Below are 17,131 nucleotides of genomic sequence, written 5' to 3'. Positions count from 1 at the left end.
ATATATATATAATAATATTCTTTACTTAAAAAAGGGCAAGCAAATTCTCCTGCCTCTCACTGCTTCCAAGCACAACTGACCCAGAGATATTTGCTACCAAAACACCTTTTGCACCAAGGCAAACAGAAGTGCCTGTGCTGCCAACCAGACAAATCAGATAAGCAGCTCCATCCATTCGTGTGTTTGAGCCTCTCCACAGTATCAGTCTGTCTGGTGCCATCTGTCCTTTCCTCCCTCTGCTCATACAATCCATTGCCACACTGGTTAGTGCTGAGAGCTGCCTTTCAGACTCCCCACTGGCACATCCCCCTGTATCCATGCTTCCTTGCAGGCAGCTCCTGGCCAGGCAGCAGCCACTGGCTCCTTCTCAGCAGCCAGGGAGGATCTCAGCTGTGGGCAAGGCCTGCAAGTGAGGACTCAGGGCAGCCCCAAAGGCTCTTGTGGTCCCAACACAGATAAGCAAGACGTGTCTCTCCCTACTCACACTGATGAAGGAACAGCGTTGGCCTGTCCCAGGAGCTCCCCCAAAACACACACATGGGCAAAATCACCTGCAAGGACACAACCACACAGCCCAGCAGTGCTGGAGCAGCCCCCTGTGCCCTCGAGCTTGGCAGAGCTTGCACCAGACTCACAGCAGAGAGCAACAGGGCCTTGCCTCTCCCACCTGTCCGGGATGGGACAGCCCACCATGGCCTGTGAGGCCACAATAGATCCTCTGGCATTCCTCAGCCACCTGACCTCTCCCTAACATCACAGGCCTCATCCCTTCTTGTCCCCAGACTCTGTTTGCTTGTCCCCAGTTCTCCTCTGTTTGCTCCAGCTTTGGTGGGTGCCCTTCCAACTTTCCCACAGGGCAGCAGGAGAAGAGAGGACCCAGAGGAAATTCTGTGTGTGCTGCTCCCCCAGATGGGAGCACCCCCATCCAGGAGGACATGGCCTGGGGCACACCATGCACTTTCCTGCTGCCCTTCATGCCAGGGACAGCTGGGAAGCAGGACTGTGCAGGAGTCTGGCAGCACAACCACGAGGAGAGATGGCCCACGCTGGTCTCAGATCTCTACAGACCCAGCTGCACCTTCAGCCCAGCCCTGTCAGACAACTCTGTGAACAGCTTTGTGGATGACCTCCAGAAGTCCCATCTTGCCTTAACCATTCTTTGATTCACTAAATCATGGAAGTGGTGGAATCTTCCTTGCTGGAGACACTGAAGGCTCATCTTGACACAGCCCTACATAATCTAATCCAGGGTCTCATTTTCAATACAAAATTGGACAAGGTGATTTCCAAGGGTTCCTTTCAATGTAAACTTTTCTTTAATTTCTGTAACATGGTTTATCTATTTACTTATATTTTTAATTTCCTTGCAACCAGATTAGAACCAAAGAAAAAATATTATAAAAAAAATTGTCTGAGGCAAAAATTTCAGGGGCAAAAAAGCATAATAAACCAGTGGGTTTGGAGCTATTCAGATCTATTACTCCTGCTCAGTTCAGCATAGACCTGTGCCTGATGTCCAGCTGTGCTTTCTGAAACCTGTGGGACCTGCCAGGTGGCTCTCCAGTATATCCCAGCTTTGGCATGTATCCTGGTGGGACCAGGAATCTGCTGCACCACAGAGGGAGATGATGATACCTTGGTGCCACCAGAATCCTGCCTGCTTCTTGTGGTGGGGTCATGGTAGATAGACCTCTTAGAAGACAGCTCAGTTTCACAGAAACTTTTAATAAGAAAGTCCCCATAGTCCTGTGAAAGACTTCACTGGATGGTTGCTTCACAATTAAAAGCCTGCCCAATTTCCTAATCTGCTGTTCTTGGCTGTTCTGACTTCCCTGCGTTCATGTGCCAGAGGAAGACCACAGAACCACAGAACCATAGAATGGTTTGGGTTGGAAGGGACCTTAAAGATCATCCAGTTTCAGCCCCCTGCTATGAGAAAGGACACCTTCCACTAGACCAGGATGCCCTGTCCAACCCAGCCTTGTGTCTGCCCTGGAGCTTCCTTTCTGACATTGGGCCACAAAAATTGTCCCTTAAACTTTCTCCTGAACAGATACACTGATTGTGCTTTATTGGCTTCCCATGATGAGGCAGGTTTGCTAGCCCTGTTAATAATCCTGTAGTCCTCTTTCAAAGCTCTTTCAATGTCATTTTTGGCATGTGCATTAAGACATGGATGGATCAACTGGTAAAAGCTTCACAACCAAGTCTTACCATCTGAGCACTCTAAAATTAATAGACCTTCAATAAATTAATAGGAGTCCCATTATGATTTATATTTCTGGAAAGAATCAGTCTTTGAGTTTATTCTGTTTTCTAGTTTCTAAACCTGCAGTGCATACTTAGGTTCTAGTCTGACCCACACTTCAAACTCAGAGAAAGTTTTAGTGCCACCAGAAGAAGTGGTCACAATCTCTGTGTGTCCTTCTTATGTTGTGGGACCAAATGGTGAACCAGAGTGATGAAATGAACCAGATGAAGAATAAGGTGATGAATCAGAGCAGTTTGTGTTATGCTGGACCAGCATTTCCAGCCATTTATCAAATAGCTGCTGCATTGTAAATGTGGTGGAACTGTGCAACAAAACAGCTGGAACTTGGAGGGACGTTGCTTTTGATGGCAACATCAGCTCAGTCCATCAGACCAGAGCCTGAGCTCCTCTGAGCTTCCAGTGCTGCTCTGCAAAGATGAGGGCATGTTTGGAAATCAATGGAAAACACTTTGAGCAGGGTGAAATGAATTCTTAGTGCTGGCAACACTGAGACTGTTAAATGAAGGGGTAGTTCCTGTCTCCTGCTTCTACACATTTCCCTCTTCAGGTGTGCAAGGAGTTTCTCCCTGACACGCTGTCACAGCTCTCATACTCCTTTCCAGGAGATATGAGCAGCTTCAGGATTCCGTAACTTGATGGCCATCAGTGTGTGACTGTTTGCATTCATGTTCAAATGAATCAAGGTCATTACTGTTCAGATTCCTCTGTCAAGCTTTGTTGTCTGCAAACAGTAAATTTGCAGGTAGTTGTAACTGCAGGAATAGGTGTACAGAGCAGCTGTATTTTTGTTCTGTCTCATGCAGTGCCTCTTTTAGGCATGACAATGGTGTGAAGCACAAAGTATTTGGGTCTGGAGTGTTTTCTTCTGTGAGGTGTGGGGAGAATTTTGTCTACTTCAAGATCTCATCAAGATCAGACAGGTACCAGTCCTCCTTGCTTTCACTTTCAAGCCTTCCTAATTAGTCTGGGGGCTAAACAGTTGCTTGATTTAGCTCTAGCTGAGTGTTAGCTTATGCTCAGATAATATTACTTGAAGAGCACAGCCCTTGCTTTTACACTGTTCATCCTCAATGCATGGCAGAGGTGAGCACCATGGAAAAGATACAAACCCCACCTCTGCCCCTCAACCCACTGTCCCCTCAGATGGAAATGCACATGGCCATGGCATGCCAGCAAACCTCTCATTGCAAAGCAGCAGCTTTGGGTACACTACAGGATAATAATTTCCCACCCTGCCGTGTAGGGGAACTTTCAACCACAGTGCCAAAATTCACAAACACCAAGAGCGTGACAATAAAACACAAGGAATTCAGGTGCAGGGGGCACCCAGGCTAAAGGCATCCAGTGACTATCCACATCCTCACAATGGAGCTGTGTTTGGTGCACTGCAGGTCTGTGGCACCAAGCACACCCAGGCTGAGAGGAACCATCCTTGCTGGGGGGTGTGATGTCCACAGATCACAGTTTCGTATTTGTGACAGATGTGGATGCAGTGTGCTCCCTTCTACATTAATTAGCAAGAGCTCCTGATTTCCCAGCAAGCTGCCAACACATCCCTACTTCCACCTAAGCACCCACCACACAGGCATGTGCTGAAACAGCAGCAGTGTCTGAGAAGCAACGCCAGACAGCCTCCTCTGTGGGACACACTGGAGCAGGCGGGAGCATCCAGCAAGACCTGCCTGTCTCCCAATTCCCAACTGTAGAGACACCTCTGGAAAGGAGAGTAGAGCCCTCCCCTCCTTAACCCTCCTCTTATCTCAGCACACAAGGATGCATCCATCCTTCTTGAATAAGCTAGTGGCAATCCCTTGCTAACACAGGTGGTGGGAGGCAAGCCAGCACTCAGGGAGATGGCAGAGACCAAGGCTGGTGTTTCCCCAGCAAGGAGAAAGGAAGGAGCTGCCTGAAGGACAGGAGCCTTCCTCTTTAGCAGGCCTTGCTCTTGTCACCTCTGCTCCTCCTTCCACAGCTGGAGTCGGTGTTGAGGACTGGTATTGCTAACTGGGGGGAGGATCCCTGGGCAGGGAGGCAGGTCAGGCACTGGGCAGGCTGGGTGCTGTGCGTTAGCAAGCGTGAGCTGCGGGCTGGAGGGTCTCCCTTGGAAAGGCTCCATGGCTCAGAGGCTGCCAGGCCCCTGGGAGCTGATTGCAGTGTGGGGTGAGAGTGAGTGAAGCATTCAAGTACAGCTACTGCTATACACTCGTGGGTCCAGCATGGAAGGCTGTGCTGCAGCATCTCAAGTGTATACTATATGCAGAAGTTACCCAGTCTGCTGGGCTCGCAGAGGAAGGTCATTATCTGGCAGCTGCCTTACTTTCCAGGGACACCTGCTTTCCTTTGGTTGCTGGACTTTGAGTCTGGGTTTTTCCTCTTTGTCGTTTTTTGGCCACGCCAGGAGATGGCAGGGAATCTCCTGTAGGCCCCGGGGCCTGAGCTGAGGGCTGAGGTCGGGGGGAAGGAGGAACGCGCTGAGGAGCAGTCCCTGGTTTGTGCTGCCGGCAGGGAGAAGGACTTTCCCTCCGAGGCAGCAGCTGGCTTCTGGGGGATGTACTGGGGTTCCTGGAAGGAAGGACGGGGCTCCGGGGGGATGCACCACTGGGCCTCTGCGAGCTGCTCCGTGCAGGAAGGGAACTGGAGCTCGGTGACGAAGGAAGCCGACTTTGTACCTGGGTTGTTCGGCCCTCGGATGGGACGCTTCCAGCTGGTCTCTGTGTCTGAAGCCTGCAGAGAAGAAAAGAGCGAGAAGAGGGAGGATGAAGGGGAATTTTGCAAGGGACTCTTGGGCTCCTGGCAAGATTGGCATGAATGTTGCCAGGCAATTACAAGGAGTCTCCAGCACCAGGATGGGAGAACCTATGCTGTGAACAAGATGGGGCACCAGTTTGAACACCATCCTGTAACTCAGTGTAGTTAACTGCTAAGTGGTTGCCTTGATGCTCCAGCATTCTCTGAGTCAACATGCAGGCATGGTATGTGGGACTTCTCTTAACATGCAGAATGGATGCAGCAACCTCTTCCAAGGCAGGACATACAATTTGGGAATGTGGGCATGAGTTAGATTGCACCAGTTGGCCTCTGATGGTAACTGTGATGGAAGATAAACCAACTGAGGCAATCCCAGCTGGCAGCCTCGCTGCCCGTGCAGCTCTAATCACAATAGTCAGGCCAGGAGGCCAGGTCTCCCTGCAGAGTCATGGCCGTGCTGCCAAATGGAGAGCTCAACACCAGGGGCATCTGCTATTACCAGACCAAGTGAAAGGGCTTGTAAAAGGAAAGGTCTCAAAGCCAGGGCAAGCAAAGAGAGGCTTCAAAAAAAGAAGACAGAGAGGTGAGTATTTCACATAGATGAGGGCTGAAATGTGGGCTGAAATGACTGTAGGAAACAAGGATGGACTATGCATTCAAGCTGAGTAAAGGATGAAGTCATGGGAGGTGAGCAAAGCCCTGGCTGTGTCTCCTCAACAAGCCCAGCTCTTTGCATTTCTCACCATTTTGGCCTTACCTGCAGGCAGCGGCTGCATCCTGTGGGGAGCTGCCCAGCCCTGCCACTGTAGCAGCCACGGAGCTCTCCGGCCTCGCCACCTCCAGCGGTGTTTTCACCGGCACGATGGGCCGAGGAATTCTGCTCCTTGTGCTTATGGCTCTCTCTTCCCTCCCCAGCAGCGCAGCCTTCCTCTCTCCCTTCCGTGGGATGGAGTCATCGGAGTCGTGGGTGTCCTCCTCGGAGCCGGTGGCTGACAGGGTTTCGGAGGCCCGGCGCCGCTCGTCGCTGGAGGAGGCCGAGGAGGAGGCCCCTGAGGCCAGCCACAGGAGGCGGCTCTGCCTCTTCTCCATCACCAGGCGAGCCAGGTCAGGTTGCTTTGCCCTCTTATAAAGCCTTTCTTTGGCTGAAAGTGAAGTTGAAAGGTCTGAGCCAGTGTCCTCCTCAGAGAACAAAATGGGTATCCGGCTCCTGTACCGCGAGCCCAGCGGCCTCCTGGGGCCTGGCTGCGGCGTCTCCAGGATGGTCTCTGCTTGCTTCAGGTGCTCTGTCACTGGTGCTGCCTTTTCCAGGCCAGGCTCCCTTGTAGCCACCTTGGCAGGCTCTTCCAAGTCCAGTGAGAGCACCGCTTTGCCAGAGGGCTCTGGCTTTTCCTCGGGAAGCTTTGGCACGCCGTTGGGAAGGGCCGGCTGCTCCCCCACGGTCTCTGAGGTGGTTTCCACATGGTTGGCCGACAGCACGCAGCTCTCCGTCTCTGCCCCTTCCAGCCCAGAGTGAATGCTGCCATTCTCCACCAGCACCAGGTTGTCCTCCAGCTCCTCCTCGACGATGACCTCCTCGAACTGCCCCGGGGGGCCGTGCTCCTCGTGCCGCATCAGCTGCCCGCTGGAGGACATCACGTTCAGGTGGGTCTTCTCAGCGATGTGAACAAACGTGCGCTCCACTTTGGTGAACGGGGAGGAGGCTGTAGCCACTGCCACAGGGGGCTTTGGTTCTGATTTGAGGACTGAGGACAGGGTGCCTGGCTCAGACACATCCAGCTGGCTCCCCATGGGCTGTGGCCGCTCGCTCTGAGGTGTCAGTGCAGCAAGAGTGCCCAGATCGACTTCTGGAGGTAACTCTGCAGCCACTGGAGACTTCTTCAGATCACCTGGTGAAAACAGCACTAATGTTTTTGAGCCTTCCTCCAGCTCCAGGTCCCCATCAGCGGTGGATGCTCGACCCTTGGAGCCCTTCTGGTCATCAGCCAGGAGCGTGGATGGTGCGCACTCCTGGCTGCGCTCCGTGCTCTTCTGACTCAGGTCGCTACTGGAATCACTGTGCATGTCAATCTCATTGCCCTCCTCCTCCTCCTCCCCCTCATCCTGCTCATCTTCCTCCTCCTCATAGTCTTCCTCCTCTTCTTCCTCCTCCTCCTCCTCCTCTTTTCCATTCATTTCCAGATAAGGTTCCAGAGGTTTGCAAGGAGCAGTCAAGACAATATTTGAAAAATCAACTTTCTTTATCCGCTGGGATAACTTAGGCTTTTCCCAGTAGTTGCACATATCTTTTCTGAAGTCTTGGTAAGGCAAACTTAAAGGGACCGCCTTGGGCAGGCCATTTATTTCAAATGACTTCAGCATGTATGCCTGCAGGAAGACAAGTGTGACAAAAGGAGAGGGTGAGTTAGCATTCAAACAGCAGCATTGACACAGAACACATCAGGACCAACAGCAGCAGGAAGAATCCATGGAAAGCATCTAATCCATCTCATGGTTCCAAAATACATGCCTGAGCAGTCATCACTCCATCATTTGATTCATACAAACCTTAGAGAGATTCACAGGTACTTATCAATGAAGGAAACAAAACATGTCTAAGAAGTTCCTTTGTCAGCAGTCTTTATCCCAGACCTAAAAGAACCATTTTCAGGCAATTCCTCAGGATTTTTTCACATTTCCCAATCTCCTTCAGTGTTTATGTATTTATTTCAGTATTTATATATTTACATAGTCACTCCTTCCTTACTGGAACCACTTAGCAACTCGCTTTTATGCCCAGTGAACTGAAGGGGCACCTCTGGGCTAGATAAATTTCCTGATCACTTTCCATTAGCATCCACCATTGCCCCTGGGGCAGTAACACTTGTAGTGCTACTGTGTTCCCCTGGTGCACCATCCACTCCCCCTTCTGCTCCCACATCCCTGTAGCAACTCCTCATTCTGTCTCCTGCAGGATTCTGCTTCCACTGAAATCATCAGCCAGTCATGAAAGCTGGCACACAAAGTGTCATCATCAGGCCCTGGGGTGTCCAAGCAGGAGAAGTGAAGGGCACAAAGGACAGGTGGTGGTGGGGACACTGTTCCTCCAGCCTGTGGCAGTAGCAGGCTGTGAAAGGATTGCAAATGATCCTACAGAAAAACAGGAGCTCACACACACATACACACACTTGACCAAACAAGGCCAAAATAAATAGGAAATGCCTGTCAAGCATGGCCTAATTAACAATCAGTTGCAAATGAAAATCCCATCAGCACTGCTCTGCAGAGTGGATTTTAAACCAAATCATCTACAGCACAATTCTGTTAGGGCTTGCAAACTGTGACCTCTCCATAAAATCAACTGGTCAATAATGCATCACATGTTACCCTTGAAAAGTCCTGACCATGAACAGCAGGGCTCCAAACATCTGCGTTTTCCAGTGGCATTTGACACTGCCAGAGGATATTTAGGCTACACAACTAAACATGCACCCACTTAACCATGTGAGCTCCAGAGCTGCTCACAGCTACCACATTCACATGGCCATGGGAATGGATCCTTTTGTCTCTGCTGGGGAGAAAAAGCCCTCAGAAAAAGCCCTTGGCTTTTCAGTCCAATGGCACAATTAAAAATGGTGCTGAAAAGTGTACTATTTTTATGCTCCTGTACAACAGAGACATTTCAAATAGGTTGGTGGGCAGCACCAAGCTGTTCTGAGTGGTGGTAAGTTGTTATTCAGTTAATATTTATTTTTATATCTTATAATTTAAAACACAGGCTGGTTTTGGCAATACCACTGGAATCCAAAGCTGCTCCTCTTCTTTCATTGAAGCTGAAGCCTGGCCCTGAAGATGGGCCTGTATTAGCCTGGTTTTGGCCTTCACTGACCCACTCTACCTTTTGTATCAGGACGGCAGACGTGGAACTTGGATTGGTAAGAGGCACTTACTGCCCTTTGCTGGGCCTTATCCAGCTGAGTTTTTAGTACTTCAAGGATGGAAATCTCACAACCTCTTTGGGACCCTCTCCTAGAGTTTGAGGCTCTTCATGGTGAAAAAGTTGGGAGGTTTAGGATCTAATTCCTATATCTAGCCTTCCTTTCATGAAACTTTCGTCCATGACATCTCATCCTTCCATTGTGCACCTCTGAGAAGAGTATGGAATCTCCCTCCATCAGGCAATTCAAAGAAGAAAAAGGATGCCACAACCAATCCTGGTTTTAAGGAAGAACAGACCCAGATCTCTCAGCCTCTCCTCATGTCAGATGTTTCTAGTTCCTGGTCATCCTGGCAGCCCTCTGTCAGGTTCACTCTCCTGTGAGCAGGAACTATGCCATGAGCTAAGGCAGCCACATTTTCCTGCCTGTATGACCTCAGATTTCCACTCCTGACTCCTCTTGACTTGTTGGTCACTTGACCATGTAACCCTGTGGCATTACATGGGTCTGAGCATGTGTTTACCACAAAGTCTGCACGTTTCACCTCTTTAACACTCTGTCCCTAAATAAAACTTGTCTTAGATTATTCACTAAGGTTGAAGTGCTTGTGAGTGTTGCCCAAACAAATATTTTAGGACTCTACCTACTTTCTGGTCAAACCTAGAAACTGCCAGGTAGAACCCTGCAGAGTTTCTTAACAGAAGGCAACTGAGTTGCCAGAGATAGAAATAAAATCTGAAAGAATGTGGGAGAGTTCAGGGTCTGCAAAACTTACCAATCTATTAAAAACATCAATACCACTGCCCTCTCCCAAGTTCATGCATGTAAAGGAATGCCCCCTACCAACAGTAGCACTCAATGAGGACTGGGTGGTGACAGATTTGGAAAAAAGAGGCACCACTTGCCTTATGGCCAGTAAACAAACCAACAGTGGTATTTCATCATGGATTGTCAACATTTTTTTGCTAACACTGCAACTTCCACTGCTGCAGTTCCAAACATTGTTGAGATGGTGACACTGCCACGGGGTCTGCTCATACCTGGCTGACTGCCCTAGATGTGAAGGACATGCTTTTCATAACTCCCCTCCTTGACCATGTTTTCTTTTCATTAGTGCTTGATCTCTTTATGAACTACCGAGGAAAGGAAAATCATGGGAATGATGTAAGTGCACGTGAATGTATTAGAATTGTTAGGAAGTGAACTGAGATTGTTCCAACACCTCCATACACCCAACTGACCTTATTCACGTGGAATGGGGACTCAGTGGGCATGGGCCTCATTGTAATCTATGGCAAAAGGGGCCAGGAGGGGTGGAGACACCACTGGAGTTGGGCTCCCATTCTTTCAGTGCCACCAAAATGAGGTGCTCTGATCTTGAAAAGGGCTGGTCTCCCCGTGAAACAGGCAGAACAGATAAAGAGAGGACACAGTGTGATCATGAGGGGACCTTCCCACCTCCCAGATGTAGTTCATGAGGGCACAGTGTCACCTGCAGGCACTGCTCAGGAACCTATAGTGGTGTGTCCATCTGGGAGGTATCAGTGGAATTATGAAAGAACAGTTCAGCACATTCCCCTTCCCATTGGAAACTGAGAGTGGCAATGGCTCATGTTTCACAGCCATGATGGTTCAAGACTGGTCCAAAGAGGAAGAAATCTGACGGATATTTCACATTCCATAATATCCCCGAGCTAATGGTCCTGTCAATTGCTTCAAGAGGTTGAGTTACTAGATGGAAGTTCAGGTCTCGCTTCAAATCTTACGCTGCAGTTAATCCAAGCTTTTGGATGGACACACAATATTCCTCAAAGCCCTGTGTGTTCATCTCCCTCAGTCTCCCAGCTCACCAGTTCTAGGGAAATATTAACTATGGATTTGACCAAAACTTGGGAGATCATGTGAAAAAACCACACAAATTTGACTAAGGAAAATGTGGTTTGAGGTGGCACAAGAACAATACAACCACATGGAACTGCAACATCCCTGAGCCACTGTTAATATTTGTGACTAATAGGGAAATGATTTCTATGATTTATCATCATCCACAGGACATGTGTACCAATTTACCATGAGGAATGCATATTCCAAGGGTGTGGGGAGTGTCATAATGCAGTCTTGCATTGTCTTTTTTGACTAACAGTGACACCAGGCCTGACATTATTTGTTCAGAGCTCGCACACACTTCTGGGGCACACCAAGTGGCTCAGCAGTGATGGAATATGGTCTGCAGAGGGATGGTGATGCCAACACACACTAGGATTATTGACACTTTGTCACCTTTGGAGGAAGCAGCCTCTTACAACAGCTGTGTGTGTGGATGAATCAAAAGGGAGTCAAAAGACCAATGGCAATACGTGTGTCCTGGGTAATCAAAAAAAAAGTGCTTTGCACTCTGTATCTTTCCTATGCCAACCTTCCCAAGATTATCACTGTCTCTTTCTCTCTGGGCTTTAGAGAATTTCCTGACACCATTCTGGCTGCTCTTGCTGGAAGCAATCCCTATTTCTGGAGCTGGGGAGGACGTTTTCCTTGGATCTTTTCACTGCTGCTGCCCAGAAATCCAGAGCCCCTTCTCTCTCCACAAGCTCCAGCCACTGCCCTAGTTCCAGCCACCACTGCTGATGGAGAGCCTCTGTTGGGTGGTGTAGAGCAGACAACCCAGCAGCATTGACTTTTGGTTTTGGACAATCAGAAATGGTACTTTCCTGTTTTTTCGTTTTGTCCCTGTTCCTCACTGGTTGCTTTTTAGGGGGAGAGGGAGGTCTGTAATCGCGAAGGCTCAGTTGTTGTGTTGTGTTTTTGCTTTTCTTTGTCCTCTCTCTTGGCCATGTGAGCAGCACAAGGGGCTTCTCCACCAGCTTGTCTTTACCAACAAGACATTTGTGACAAGTGGACTTGTGGTGGGATGGGCTCTGGAAGCTATTTTCACACCCCAGCTGATGGCATTTCAGATCAAATGATCTTATATAACCTTGCTGAACAAATCAAAGCATTGACTAATGCAGCTCACGTGGCACTGGAGGAAGGAAAGGTACAATTGCAGGCAACATCAAAAATGGCTTTGCAAAACAGACTAAAATTAGACTTTTACTGTGGCCTGAAAATGCAATGTGTGGATGTGTGAGCCTGTCTGATGATACCTGCTCCATTCACATATCAAATGTAACTAAGGATCTTTATGAACAACTGGATCATATGAAGTATATAGCAAGAGCAAATAGAGATCTTGGATATAGTATGGAAAATGGACATTAAACAAGCTCCTGCATAGGTTAGGTTTTTCACTTGCTGGTTATCACAATCTTTGGTATTAGTTTTTATTGTAATTATTAGATTTTGTGGATTATTACGAATGATAAGCCAGGTAATGATCTGTCAAATATGCATAAGATCTGTATGGATGGAAATGAAAGAGGTGGAAGAGGAGGAAAAGGAATCACCCTAGAGAGTTGTGACCGTGTTCACAGGGGTCTTAGGATGAGGGAAGAGACGAGGATCTGACTCCATGTTTCAGAAGGCTTGATTTATTATTTTATGATATATATTATATTAAAGCTATACTAAAAGAATATAAGAAAGGATTTCATCGGAAGGTGGCTAAGAATAGAAAAAGAAGAAATGGTAACAAAGGCTTGTGGCTCAGATTCTCTGTCCGAACCAGCTGACTGTGATTGGCCATTAATTGGAAACAACCACATGAGACCAATCACAGATGCACCTGTTGCATTCCACAGCAGCAGATAATCAATGTTTACATTTTGTTCTTGAGGCCTCTCAGCTTCTCAGGAGAAAAAATCCTAAAGGAAAGGATTTTTCATAAAACATGTCTGTGACAAGAACAAGTGGGTTTATTTTCTGTCAGAATTTCTACACCCTTAATGCAGCACATGGTACAGAGTGGGCTCAGTGTCCTCCAGAAAAGCCTGCTCTCCCAAGCAGCTCTGCACTGATGTGGGCAAAGGGAACAGTTTCCCATATAAGCCTAATAAATGTTCCCTTTTACTTTAAAATTTGGGATTTTTTTCTCTCCCATCTCTTGTAAGCAAAAATTAACCAGGAACAGGAAAAAAACCCAAAACCCCTCACAATGTTTATCTCACATAAATTCAGGAAATTATGCACTTCTTCTACCCACTGTTCTATTTCAGACCATGCTATAAACCATGGCACCACTGGATCCTTCTGCAGAGCCTGACAGACACACACATCTGCCACACACCAGCAGCCTCTCAGGGGCAAACTAAAACAGACTGTGAAGCATGGAGAAGATAAACTTTGGACCTTGCCAAAGGCAGACTAATTTCTGAATCCTGCCTGACCCTCCACAGAATTCCCAGGAGGAAAGGGGACTCACACACTGTACAACCCTCTGAGACCACAGCCTTACCCAGGCTCTTTCTTCCAGACCATCACCTGCCTGCACAAACTGCTCTCTGCCTTTGAGCAGCTGGAGTCTTGGGATTCTTCTGCATGAGGGAAATTTCCACCACACTTTCCACAGGTACCAGAGCCTTCACGTGCCTTGAATTGAAACCACATTGTGGCCTTCCCCAAGCACACAAACCACATCTCTAACAGTCACATAGCTTTGTTTCTGTTCCCAGATGTGTCTTAACTGCAAGTTTTTAGTGATCACACATGTAAGCAATAATGGAACTCTCACTGTTCTACCAGATCTCCTTCAACTCCCTGTGCAGGGCTCCCACCTACCCAAGGATGAGCAGGAGACACCTTCCCAGAGCAAATGAAGAAGAAAAACAAAGAAAGAAAGCAAATAAAAAACCCAGCCATCAACAAGATGCTGCCTTTGATTCTTTAATAAGGTTTTGGTAGTATACAAGCTTTTTTTTATGTTTGTTAATTTTTTCTTTTTTTTTTTTTTCTTTTTTTTTCCCGATTGTCTGGATTAACATACATGGATTTAAAAAAGGCACAAAATCCATTGCACAGCTTCTGTTTCATTTGTTTTTGATGACATTGCCTGTTCATTGTGGTTTCAAGTGTAGGATTTTACAGTACTCTGCAGCATTTACAGCATGATCTACATACAGGTAATCAATGCATGCTTTTATACAGGAGACAGAATTCAAATTCTCTCTCAGTATTTCTATATACACAATAATACAGTGTTTTTCTTCTGAAAAAAAAAGCTTTAAATTGGTCTTGCATGCTTGGTATACCAGAAGAATTAGTGCAAGCATATATTACAGTGTTATTGCAGTACAAAAAGGGGTTGACCTTAGGCTCTAAAGGGATTAGATAAGGAAGAATAAAAAGACTCGAGGAAAACAAGCTTTGGATCCCTTTAGTCAACTACGTCCTTCCAAATGGATCCCTACACAGTACTGCCTTTAAAGCTACAGCAGGCCGCGTCCCCTCCCTCTCCCTGCTGCCTTCCCCCTGAGACAAACTTCCACAGCTTCTGCAAACCTTCTGTCCCCAGCAGTCCATGAGGACTCCTGGCAGCCTGAGGAATCCCTCCTGCGGGACCTCTCAATCCTGGAGACCTGCCTGAAGGGGACTGCACCGAGATCCACTGCTTCAAGCAAACTCAAGTCCCAGCAGATGGAGCTTCTCAAGCAAGCCAGGAAGCACAACAGGTTCCCTCTACAGCTTTTGTCTCCTCTCAGTAGCAACGACCACAGAAACCCACATTCACCTCCTACTCAAATAGCAGTTGGTTAAATATGGTTTATTTAACCATAAATAAACTCTCCTGCTTAGCAGCAACAGAAGTCTAACAGGTGACACAAGGTAATGCAAAGGAAGGATATGCTGGTCCCTGAGATTCTTTATGGGAGCTGAAAGGTCTGAGAAGCAGAAATCAAGTTCTCAACACGACGTTAATTGTTCCACTCGGAATGGGAAGAGGCCTTAGTCCTGAGAGATGCAGATGGCACACAGACAGCAAGAGCTGTAGTCCAGTCTTCCCTGTAACAGCTTTTATTTGGATACTATCAGGACCCTAGCATATCCTGGAAGTGACATTATCCTCTGCCAACATAGACTAAGCTTGATCGGGACTGGGAGATCTGGTAAGATTGACAATAGTGTGTGGAAAAAACCTAGAATCTGAGTTTCTGAAGCAGCAGCTCTTTCTTCAAACCAGCATCAGATGAGGTAAAAGTAGCAGGGGTCTTAGAGCTGCCATGCTTACTTGCAGGATCTCCACGTTCCAAGAATCAGCACCATAAATGTTAGAGATGTTCTTCTATCCAGCACCTTACCATCAACGCTCCACAGCCTTTTTCTTCATTCTTTTTACCAAGGTGAATAGGACAATCCAGTCCTGTGCTGGATAAGTGCTCTGCTCCTCCCTGTTTGTGCTTTCACGGGTTGGGTTTGTGCCAGTTTTCCTAGCGTCTTGGATGGAAGCAAAAGCTCTGTAAGGGTGGGATGCCTGCCACTCAGCTTCCCAACTCTGTACCCACCAGTGTCTCCAGGGAGAGCCAAAGCAGAGCTCCCTGTCTGAGCAGACACGGGGAACACTTCGTTTGTATCACTCACTGGAGACTCGGGAAATAGTGAGCAAAGTGGAAGGAAATGATAACCCAAAAATTCCTCTAGTCCCTAACTGTAAAGGCAACTTAATAGCAGCAAGAAAGAAGAAGAAGAATATTCTGAAAGCTAAACATCTTCCTACGTCATAAAAATAACCAGAAGTCAGCAGTGCTGAGTAAGAACCTGATCTGGTAGGGGTTTTCTAGGAAGGACCAAGCTGAAGGGGCAAGAGTCCCACGGAAATCCTCCTTATCTGAATTGTTCAGAGGAAATTTGCCATTACTGTGTTTCATGTTGCCAGATAATTAATTGCACTCATAATTAAACTGAGAAACTTGTTGGAGTTGTTGGAGGACACCCTGGGGATTTTTACGAGGCAAGTGCACTAGATGAGGTAACTCATTGAACCACTTTGCATATGAAAAATAAAACCTCCAAACATAAAGCAGTTTTCTTTTTGAACCCTAGAAGACATGCAAGTGAATGTAAAATGGGGATTGCTTCCAACCCCCAGGTTACATGGTTAGCAGCTTGTTCAAAATGTACATTCATCGTAACATCATTTTTTTTCAATGGCAGGTGTGATATAAAGAAGTTGCAATACAGCAAATAACACTTAGAAACATTTCCCAGAAATTAATCTTTGCGCTGTCCCCTGGAACTGCCAATGCAGGTTTGTGTTATAGTGACCCAAACACAAAACACGTGGCATAAAAACGCAACAAAAAGCAAGGTAGTGCCACAATGATCAGCCTTTGTGTGTTTTATTTCATCTTTTAACATTACCCAAAGTAGGTGTTTGCATACTATAAATTATGTCCCAAGTGCCAGCACTGTTCCCATCACCAGAACACTCTGCCACTGGCTGACAGCAAAAGGAGAGATTTTTGTGTTGTGTATTTATGCACAACACACTGAATGAAGAGACCTGGGCTGGGCCAGGTTGCTGAAATCAGACCTGCAGCACGCAGAGGAGGCCGGGTGCACCTCCTGAGCCAGATGCCATAAAGGTACTTTCTGTAAGTGGCTGAGATTTGTTCTTTGCAACATCCTTTTCAGCATTTGGGGGTGTGCAAAGTGGCCCACTGCTGGCACAGAAACTCTTCTGTAAGGCAGGAGCACGTGTGACAGTTTGCACGCCACGCGTGGGTCACGCACACACACACAAACACACAGACAAGCAGAAATGGAAGCTCCAGCACAAAGCATCCCAACACCATCTTGGGGACAACACTGACATCAGGAAGCACATCTGGCTTGCTTTGGTCAGCCTCTCCAGAAATTATTTGTTCTCTTCCAGTCACTCTGGGGAGAGCTGACAAGTCTCAACAGGGAAGCAGGTCAAGAAAAAGGTACTCCACGTTCTCCAGCTGAGAAATAGCTGAGGCAATTTTTTCACAATAAACACTAACAGGATTTTAGGGGTTTGCAAATTATCCATGATTTTAAAGGCTTCAGACCTTGTGTGCTAGGAAATGCAATTTTGTTTTTTTTCAGCCAGCCTCTTGCAGCCCATCTGTTACTGCCAAGCAGAGCTAGACAAATATACGATAGCTATCTCCGAATTGTTCTTTCCCATTTTTACCAAAGGGAAACAAGAAAGGCAAAAATAAAAATAAAAGCTTCTCTTTTGAATAGATTGGGATAAAAGAGCCCTTTCTTATGCAATGTGAAAGTAGCAAAATGGTCTCAG

At 47.3% G+C, this 17,131-nt stretch overlaps 1 protein-coding gene across 3 annotated transcripts in view; it reads right to left on the bottom strand.

Annotated features, from left to right (window-relative positions):
* Positions 1–808: 808 nt before the first annotated feature.
* The window catches only part of TTBK1 (tau tubulin kinase 1), a 97,350-nt gene continuing 81,027 nt past the window's right edge, over positions 809–17,131 (bottom strand). For all 3 annotated transcript variants that reach the window (XM_058021314.1, XM_058021313.1, XM_058021315.1), the window contains 2 exons: positions 5,778–7,384; positions 809–4,996 (listed from right to left, as the gene is read on the bottom strand). In XM_058021314.1, the coding sequence (XP_057877297.1) occupies positions 4,570–4,996; positions 5,778–7,384 (2,034 nt within the window). In that variant the 3' untranslated portion in view covers positions 809–4,569. The remainder of the gene's footprint in view (positions 4,997–5,777; positions 7,385–17,131) is intronic.

Source organism: Melospiza georgiana, chromosome 3 (genome assembly GCF_028018845.1).
Source record: "Melospiza georgiana isolate bMelGeo1 chromosome 3, bMelGeo1.pri, whole genome shotgun sequence".
In the NCBI taxonomy this organism is placed as follows: Eukaryota; Metazoa; Chordata; class Aves; order Passeriformes; family Passerellidae; genus Melospiza; species Melospiza georgiana.
The sequence above is the reverse complement of the archived record's forward strand: the minus strand, read 5'-3'. Positions and strand labels throughout refer to the sequence as shown.